Raw genomic sequence first — 9,930 nt, 5'->3', positions numbered from 1 at the left:
CATAAATATTAAACAACTAAACGAGACTAGGTGACAATATACATATATATATGTATGTGTATATATATATTTTCCAAAAATTTATTTTTTAGAGTTCAATATTTAATAGCGCATATTGTGTAAAACGTTCATGAACTGAACTTATGCATGTATATTACAATGGTTAAGTATTATTGGAGAATACAGTCACATTTGTTTTACATAATTATATATCTCAACCTTCTATGAAACATTAATATACTTACATTGATCGCAATAATTGATTGTATAAAAATTGTTTGTGAAATGTCTGTATCTCCAAATACACTTTATTTTCAAAAAACTGGCATAAAGCACATATGCGTAAATATAGAAACGTATTTGCATCACTCTACTTCAAACGTTTCTCAATTATGTATGAATTCAATACAATTCCTTCGATTGCGGTCCTGATAAGTGAATGATACTACCATTTACACATACATTCGAACGAAAAATGGATAGTTCGAACCAAGGAAAATTTGTCAGCTGAAGCTCTCGATGCTATTAACGATATTTTTAATCATACGCAGAGGCCATTTACCTAATAGCACTTTTCAATAACGTATACATACATATCCGTAAAACATTATAATAATAAAAAATATATTTGTTAGATGTTATGAATTTAAGTTTGAGTCTTCTACGTGAAATCAGTGGAAAGGCAACTACCAAGTTACACAGTAAATATATCATTGAAATAAACTGTTTGTATATTCGTAACAAAATATTCTATAAACGAATGATTCGACGATATTTATGATAATGATAATCAAATGTTATTTTTAAATGGAACAAAGCATGTATATAACATTCAATATTTTTTCGTGGGCATAATATCTTGTCTGAGCAGCCGTATCAGTGCAGCGAAAATTAAAAATACTAGCTACTTCTCTATAACTTATTTCGTAGCGCTTATACATAGATCATTTTCGTACAAACGATTCGTTACAAAAAGAAACTTTGGTATAAGAAGTACATAAAATCGTTAATCAGTATAACATGTCGTTAATTACAATTACAACGTAAGGAGTTAGCTGATTATAGAATCACATTGATACTATATGTACACTCTGTAAAAATGATGGTCAAGCTAAGTACTTGTTATTACTTCATATGAATTTGCAAGAGCAATTTATGTATTATGAAGATAAAACATTGACCTTTCGAACAATCTTGTTGCTTGTTTGTATCATTTTTCGAGAATTTCAAGGTTCAAAGCCTATGATTTTTAAAAAATGAAATTTTTTCTTGAACTTTACAGCATAGCAAACGCGATTTTGCAACTTTAATTTTGGCATTAGCACCAGACATAATCTTGAGAAAATGATACTCAATCGTAATAAAACGTTTCTACGAAACCTAACGATTAATTAACTTAGATAGATTATATGTGATTCCATAAAACATCGTTTCACGATTTCAAAAACACAATTTACTGAAGTTCAGATGAAAAGAATCGAAAGCGTAACATCACCAGGATATTAAGTATTGTGTTACTCCTTACACCAGTCAAATGAACAAGTAATGTAAATGTACGTGTACAATAAATTCAAAGGAATAGAAAACGAAAATCGATAAATATCACAAGCACGCGTAATCGTAATATACAATTCCCGAGGAGAATTTACGTACATCTCTCTGCATTCTTCTCGCTACCTCTTTTATACACAGGCTACATGGAAATATATCTCCTTTTTATCTCTCGTTGTAGTGTGATCAAATTTACAATAGAACATTGCATTTTGTATTTTCAGTTAACTTTGGTAAATGACTATAGAATGTGAAGGCTGTCAGTCATTTCTACAACTAATAAAATCTTTCCGCGCTAAGAAGTTTCTTTTTTAAAATATTTTTAAATCGTAATAGGCTATTTTCATCTCGAAAATACGTATAATAAACGTTTCGTCAAAATGAGCGTACATAATTTACCGTCGAGGGCACAGAAAATAGCACTTATTCAATCAAACGTTCCTCTTCTTTTTCTCAAATCCTATTGCATTTTATATCCATTAAAAAAAAAAAATGAAAATAACAATGCTATTGAAACACTTTACAGCATCGTGATCTATAAAAAAAAATTCATTCTAAATTGTATACAGAACTGCTCGAAAGCTTAGGATCACTAATAATTCTAAGGTATGCCACCCTCCAGTTTTACTCAAGTATTGATTTATGCATTTGTGACAAAAATGAATAGCTGCAGTTTGAAACAATAGAAAGGTCGCAAGAATTGAAGAGTGTCGATACCTTTGACCTACTTCCTTTAACCACTTATCTTCAAGTAAGACTTCATAGCATATGATCTTCATGCATACCATCGTCCGCATTGCCACGAATTTTTCGTTCAGCGTATGTTACCAATAGTCTTTAATACTAAAAAATATTGTAGATAATATAAACCAAGGCATTTCATGTTTTTTGATATTGCTATATCATTCTTAATTAAATAAACATGGAGGGTGTATTCCCATCGATCAATACATAATCCTGAACTTTCGAGGGTACGTATATGTTGAATGATATTTATTGATACGACGTAAAAGAGGATAGTCGAAAAACGTGTATGTTTCTTGTTTGATATCATGTTTACGGCTAAGCAAATGTAATAGATGCTCGAGTATCATTCTGGAATGCGAAAAGAAACGCACACGAGTATAATTTGATATAAAATCCATTCAACATGTTGCATCGATATCGAAATCAATTTTCAATCAGAAAGGTGCAACGATTGCCGCTGCTTCACCCCTACTTGCTGGCAATGAGGCACACTCTTGCCATTTGTTTGAATGTGGATCGTAACATTCCACAGTGGATATTGTGATTTGAGTTCGATAAAAATTGATTTCGTGGGCCTGGTCACCTCCTATAACATACAATCGACCATCGGCTGCTGCGACCGCAGGATATGATCTTCCAACGCTCATAGGCGCCACGGTGCTCCATTTATTCTGAAACGTTTAAACAGCTCTTCTAAATTCAGATTCCTTTAGCGTAAAAATCACTCTGCTAAATCACACTGTCCAACAAAAGGTATAGCCGGATAAGGTGAATAAATGTGCTTCCATGAGAAACATGCATTTTATAAAACATGTTTGCCTACTCCAAAAAATCAGAAAAAAATACACATTTTTGCCACACGAGATTTTCTTTGAGGGCACATTTGACCATTTTATCCGACTATATCCTTTTAATCATTTTTTGCGTATCCAAAATTGATGTTGGCAGTAAGCAGAAATTCTGAGCAAGTGTGAATCAAAGTTACCTCCTCGAAAGAGTATCGTTCAACGGACAACAAAACATGCTTGTTTTTGCTAATACCACCGACTACATAAATATATCCGTCGAGTATGGCGATCCCCATTTGTGAACGCGGTGTGAGCATTGGGGCCAAGTTTCTCCATTCTTTGGACACTGGATTGTAGCTCATCACGTCTTGTCGGTGTCTACTGTTGTGTGTACAGCCGCCCACTATATATATTAGTCCTGAACAGGATATAAATATTTATTTATGAGAATATAATTAAATATTGGAGGATATAACTGTAGGACTCAACTAATTTAGTAAAATATTTCGATAGCAAATTGATTTGATATTAAATGGTTCTACCTTCATAAGCAACCACCCCCATGCTAAATCGAGGTGTTGGAAGTTGTCCATGGAGTGTCCAAGTGTTGGTAATCGGATCGTATATTTCTATTGATCCGCCGATGTCGGTGCCAACCCAACCGCCAAATGCGTACAAGTTATTATCCAAGGCACAGAGTCCGAATTCACACCTGGGTTCCACCATACAGGCAATCTTCTTAGTCCAAACATTATCACGTGGATCATAACGTTCGCAATTGGCAATGATACAGGATTCAAGCTCCCCGCCGACAACGTACACTTTACCATCCAACAACGCTACGCCTGGTAGTATCCGTCCTATGTTCATGGGGGCCACTTCGCTCCATTTGCTATGAAAATAATCGTATATAGAAATTCAAAGAACAACAATCTTTGTTGCAGTTAAGGGGGTATTCTGGTTTTTCAAAAATTCCTAAAAATTCGTGGAAAAACGGCCTCGAAAATGAGAATACCCCGTTAATCGGACGTAACAACAACTTCAAAAATAGTAATACCCAGTGAATATGTCGAATTTCTCAATCGCCTGATAAGTACTTTCAGCAGCTTTGCCCCAACTATACGCAGTATGCTCTCGCCGTGAACCGCCGATCAATAGAATGTTTTTCTTAGCGCAAACCCTAGGTTGTGCGTGAAGGGGAACAAGACATCCTTGATTCGACGCTAGATCTTTCTGTATAGATCTCAACGCGACAATTAGACTCGCGTCTTTGCACTCTAAGATGACGCGTTCCAATCTCGCTAATGAACACAGCCGCAAACGTATGTGACTTAGTATCTCAAATACATAACACCGTCTCGTCGATATATTGTGGACAATCCAATTATATGCAGCCTGGAAGACCTATTACCCACAACAGTTATTTAAACCGTTTGTTTTTGTATTTATAGACAGCGTTATGTGTTTGTGTATGTACAACTAACTGCACACACCTGGAATTCAGTATCGACATGAATGTAATCGCTACTGAGTAAATGAACGAGACGTTCTTTCGGCAGATCCAAAAATTCCTCCTCTTGCGATACTTGAGGAAAATTGACTTGTATAAATTGTAGGGCAGTCTTCAAGAGATCTAATCTGTTATGTGCTTCCGCGAATCTATTCAGACAGAAATATTGTGTACACATTGCAATAATTTCCATTCATCCTTCGCAAACTCACCTATAAATCCCAAGAGCGTTCGAAGGGTGAAGTTGTTGACTTAAGTATGTAATGCAACCCATTACCACTTCGTCTATCTCTAGCATATCAGCAGCTGCAAATAATTCCAGAACATTGTCTTGAGTGACATCAACGTTCCCAGTGTAGATGAAATCCACCAGGATGGAAAGGATGTTAGCAGATACCGAATGAATCTCTACTAACTCCTGCTGCTCTTCCACAAGACCGCCAGTGAACATAGCATTGAAATATGGGCTTCCGGCAGCCAAGACCGATCTGTGTGCCCTAATGATACTGCCACCGGCAACCAAACCCACATCGCTGAATTGATTCTTTAGTCTCTGGGCATTTAAGTTCCTCAATACTTTTGGAGCGTACTGCCCTACTGCATAAACAATGTTGGAGACTTCAGATGTCTGTTTTACTGCTTGTGTTGCGAAACCCATGGTGTTGCAATTATGGCCATTCTTCATTGGTGGCACTGCACCATCCGCCATGAAACCATCAAGTTGTCCTTTATCTCCAGTTCCTAATGTGTGGAAAATAACAAATACATTATGGTAGTAAACACTAACACAAAAATTTAATTCAATGTAGAGGCTTAATATATTTGTTTTCATACTGTTTTATTAACACTAAGTCTGTGAAGCATTAAAAGTGACTATTTTATATTACTTTACAAAAATAACGAGAATGTGTCAATCCAAATTGTTAGCCATTTAAATATGTACCCAAAGAAATAAATTTTTTTAATAATTCCTCACGGATGCATCTTTACAATCTAAATAATCGTAAATTAAAAATCTTAGAACTTCGGTCATTCCGATACATCCTGTAAAACTAGTGTTAAAAATGTGGTTAACTGTTTTCTTTTGTGCAATAGCCTAATATTTCAAGTAGCTATCATAAATAATAAGAATAGAAAGAAACTTGTATCTATATAGATCAGTAAACCTATGTATGTGAAAACATTCTGCAAAAGAATAGTATTATTCTGATTTAAGCACTGATATTCTACATATATTATGACATGGTGCTCCAAAATGTTAGTTACTACATGAATCAGCAGTGTGCAAATACTTTCTGGACTACAAAGTTTTCGTTTCTCTTTTTATTGTATTCGAACGAGAAAATACTAACACTTTTCAATTTTCATATTATTTCCGTGTATGATTAAGCACTAAACACAGGACACTACATTAATATATCATTTCTCTGCAGAAAGTTATATCCGAAAATCTGAGTAGAAATCGCTATAGTAGCGTGTGCAATAACCGTATCAGGTGAAAGATGGGCTTGTTAATTAAATGGGGAAATACAGAATACTTACGACATATACGAGAAAGCACCTTATAGACGCCGTGAAAGGATTTAGTGTTATTCTTCCCCTTTAAACGCATCACTACCACCGCATTTTCACGTGTTTTGTTATTGCCTAACACCGTTTTCCATTCGGCTCGCCCTTTTTCGAATTCTGTCAATTAGTCACTAATTTGGTAATGAGAAATCTGACATATGTCAAATAACCTGTTTGGTGTATGAAAGTAGCTACAAGACGATCGCTAATAAATGTTAAGTATTACTCGTACCACACCTACAGAACCACTCGCAGGTTTCGTGTTTGGAACTGCGCGTTATTATCGTTTACCAGGGTGAACGCGAAGTCGCGTGTTCAACTCGATGGCTAAAAAGAAAAATGAAACGTTTTCGTGTTTTTATGTATTTTAATTAAAGCTTTCTATTCACTCACTCCACTCGTGTTCGATTTTGGTAATTCAATTACGAGTTCATTGCCTCGCAGTCGTACCAACAAAATATCACGACCAGTTACGTTACCAGAGTCGATGACTAACTCACTAAAAATTAAGAAACTATCGAATATCAAAATATATCGAAGCAAAAGTAGTGTTCTAAATCGAATTTTAAATAAACCGCCATAGATTCCACAGATAGACTGTGCTCGTGAAAAAGCGATTTTCATAAGATTTTGAAATATAGGTTCGATGTATTGTATCAATGCGAGAATTTTGAGATCAAGAAGATCAATTTTTAGCCCCTGATTCTCGAATTATTCAAGTTTTTCTACTTTTCGTGTTTCCATGTTTTGCCGCTAAGTGTCGCTACTATGCACTTTTCCTGTGGCGATGTTGTTATTTTGTTAAATATTTATTTATTGTCCGCTTTCTGCCGGATCTTTTTACGCAGCATCGTTGCATAAGATTTTCCTGACCATTTCCGTGCCCATATAATATTTCTTTTTTCTTTAAATTTGTCATATTTCGTGTTTTTCCCCCCTCGTGTGTTCTCCATATAGGAACACTTTAGTTCGGACGTTAATTATGAGATTGCGATATATAAGTTCACTGCGTTATATCACTAGAAACATTTTGAGACAAAGAATATCATTTTTGAGCGACAGACTCCCGAGCCATTCGAGTTTTTCTATTTTCCAATTTCCAAAATTCACCACCAGATAGCGCCATCATTTGCTTATGACGTCGGGGAATTTTGAAAAATTCTTATCAAAATAGTTAAAAAAATGCTTTGTGCAATAGTTACATAATAAATTATTTATTCTCGCAATTGCTGATTGTCAACATATAGCTGAACACTTCACAATCCTTCCATAACAGCTTGATGAAGTAGAGGTTTCAATTTCTCTCGAACCAAAGTATGCTTTTCTCCGTGCGTTATCATTAATACAGACTTCGCTCTTTTCAAAGCCTCTAAAGCTTGTATCGGCTTCTCCAGGTACAATTGAATCTTTCCCATCATGAGATACAGTATTCCAGTCAGTGGATGAATTTCACCATAATACGTTCTGAAATAGAAATAGTCGATATTATTTTTTATTTAAAAGTCAGTCTATGGAAAATAATAATCGTCTTACAAATAGCCATTAATAAGTCTTTTCGCATAAGATTCGGCTTCCTCCCAGTGTTCTAGACTTATGGATGAATCAAAAGCACTTTGCAGAGTTTGCACGTGCTGCACGTTAAGCGGATGCAAGACACCCTCTTGCTTCTTGAGGCACACTTTGCTTACATCCAAGTCTGAAGTTTCTAATAAGAAAAATATGCTTTACGATCGAACATATTTATTAACGAAACCGTTCGTTATTAATTTTGAAAAGGATACAAGCCATATCTTTCATACTTTGCAAATGATACGCAGTGAACTCGGATATCTCGTTAAATGTTTCTTGAAATTTATCTGGGAATTGTGTTTGACAATGTTCACATGTCCCCGCATCTGGGGAGCAAGGGTGCATGCAAGATTTGTTGTGACACATTGCAGCTCCAGTTGTTAATTCTGGTTGCTCACATCTTTTGCAATTACACCAAAAATAATAGGAACTCTGAAGTTCTGTGCGTCTATCCTTTGTCGCTTTTAGTACATCAATGTACGATATTCTTATCTATGTATATGTACGGTTAAAATTCAATTACTATTATAGATTCATTACAATTGTTTTGGTACCATTAATTTTTCAATTTTCTATGCATCTTCATGAATAAAAAGATTTTTACCTGAGACCAATCCAAACAAGGAAGATCTTGTATTGTTCTAATAATGATGGTAGATCCTTCGAAAGTGGCTACAGCATTTGGCATGCAACTGTGATCGATAATGGAGGGACCTAAATAAATGCCAACTCCGATACTGTTCATGTCCAAATCGAATATATTAAAAGAATTAATACAAATTCTGCCATAAGTGGCTATCAATTCTACGTTGCTTGGCATAGGCTCATTCTCAAACAACTCATTCAAAATTCTTTGCACACACATGAAGTGTTCCATTCTTTTCTCATCTTTTTTTATATCAGAGTAATCTGATGAGAGAATAGAGTTAGACATTAATAAAAGGAAATTGAGCAATACCTTTGATCTTGTAAATTATTATTAAAACATTCTTACGTGACATTAAATCCTTAAATTTTCTAAAACTTCTTTCACTGTAATATCCAGGCTCTTCACCTCCACCTCGACTTAGTTTTATAATTATGCGAGTCATGAGACGTGTCATGTCTGGTACAATTTTTGGAAAAACCTTTTTCAATTTCGCGCATTCTGTTTTGTGTATGGACCATGCACCTTGTTGACAGGAACGATTGCAATAATAAACGTATTGACAGGCAGAACATTTTGAAAGTTTCCCACTGAAACATGGATGCAGGTTAAGACGATATAAACAAGTTAAAAAAAACAAAGGAAAATGTTAGTTGGACAACTTTGGTTGTATTCTCCATCGTTAATCCAAATATACCTTTCCAAACAATAATCGCATCGATCAGTCTTACATTTCGAACTAAGAATATAAGCGAATGGCTTAGCGGTTAAAATTGTAGTTCCTTTCCTTATGGAATTCTCACACTCGCTCATTTTTAACAAGAAACTCCGAAGGGAAGAAAAAATATGAATTCGTTAAAAAATTATATGATACTATCAAAAGGAAAATAGGGGAAAAGAAGTTTAGAAACCCAAGCGTCTATAGTTTCTACGCAAGCCTATCTTCTTGCTAATAATTTTGTATATTAAAATTACAGTTTAGGCGAATCAATTACACTTTATTGACAACATTAAAAATAAAAGTATACAACGCGAATGGTATTAACGGATAACCTATGTACATGCGTTAATTCGTAGCGATTTAAACATTTTCATCATCGATTTATTTTAGCTGAATCATTTGGAGGATGGAAGATTGTTTTTAATATTTTAATAATCATAAATAAATCTGTAAAATCATTCATTTGACCATAACAATAAGTTGTCCTCGGAGATAATTAAAAAACCAATAAATACCGTTTAGCAATTAAAAAACGTTTGTTTAATTGTAAATACCTTTGTAAACAGTAGTCGCATCTATCTTTGCGATACGATGATCGCAGAACGTATGCAAAAGGTTTTGCAGTTAAAATAGTTGTTCCTTTGTCAATGGGTGGTCTTTTATATCCATTCTTTATTCTCATTTTCAGTAAAAAATATCTATTAAACAAATATTCAATGTTTTCGAGCTAAATGCAACACAATGTAGCTGAACGTCATACTAAACGAGTTGTTCGCTACTCCGATCGCGTAAGTTCACCTACAGACTATTTTGAGATCGGTTTATTTTA

At 34.7% G+C, this 9,930-nt stretch overlaps 2 protein-coding genes across 6 annotated transcripts; both read right to left on the bottom strand.

Annotated features, from left to right (window-relative positions):
* Positions 1-2,009: 2,009 nt before the first annotated feature.
* On the bottom strand, positions 2,010-6,625 carry LOC143359729 (actin-binding protein IPP). 2 transcript variants are annotated; one of them, XM_076797888.1, is made up of 8 exons: positions 6,457-6,625; positions 6,139-6,356; positions 4,809-5,337; positions 4,580-4,745; positions 4,144-4,490; positions 3,629-3,978; positions 3,284-3,504; positions 2,010-2,969 (listed from the first exon to the last, which is right to left on the bottom strand). In XM_076797888.1, exons 2-8 carry the CDS (start codon positions 6,206-6,208, stop codon positions 2,733-2,735), a joined length of 1,920 nt encoding a protein of 639 aa, XP_076654003.1. In that variant the 5' UTR covers positions 6,209-6,356; positions 6,457-6,625; the 3' UTR covers positions 2,010-2,732. The 2 variants fall into 2 exon arrangements, with proteins under 2 accessions (XP_076654003.1, XP_076654004.1); XM_076797889.1 differs by having other exon boundaries at positions 6,139-6,296.
* A 743-nt stretch (positions 6,626-7,368) lies between these two features.
* On the bottom strand, positions 7,369-9,869 carry Smyd3 (SET and MYND domain containing, class 3). Of its 4 annotated transcripts, none has more exons than XM_076797890.1 (6): positions 9,656-9,869; positions 8,729-8,970; positions 8,339-8,643; positions 7,947-8,226; positions 7,699-7,861; positions 7,369-7,629 (listed from the first exon to the last, which is right to left on the bottom strand). In XM_076797890.1, exons 1-6 carry the CDS (start codon positions 9,781-9,783, stop codon positions 7,422-7,424), a joined length of 1,326 nt encoding a protein of 441 aa, XP_076654005.1. In that variant the 5' UTR covers positions 9,784-9,869; the 3' UTR covers positions 7,369-7,421. The 4 variants fall into 4 exon arrangements, with proteins under 4 accessions (XP_076654005.1, XP_076654006.1, XP_076654007.1 ...); XM_076797891.1 differs by having other exon boundaries at positions 7,699-7,870; positions 7,965-8,226; XM_076797892.1 differs by having other exon boundaries at positions 9,078-9,791.
* Between the last annotated feature and the right edge of the window lie 61 nt (positions 9,870-9,930).

The sequence above is a fragment of the Halictus rubicundus genome, chromosome 12, assembly GCF_050948215.1.
Source record: "Halictus rubicundus isolate RS-2024b chromosome 12, iyHalRubi1_principal, whole genome shotgun sequence".
Taxonomy (NCBI): domain Eukaryota; kingdom Metazoa; phylum Arthropoda; class Insecta; order Hymenoptera; family Halictidae; genus Halictus; species Halictus rubicundus.
Note: the sequence above shows the minus strand (reverse complement) of the source record. Positions and strands in the feature narration are given on the sequence as shown.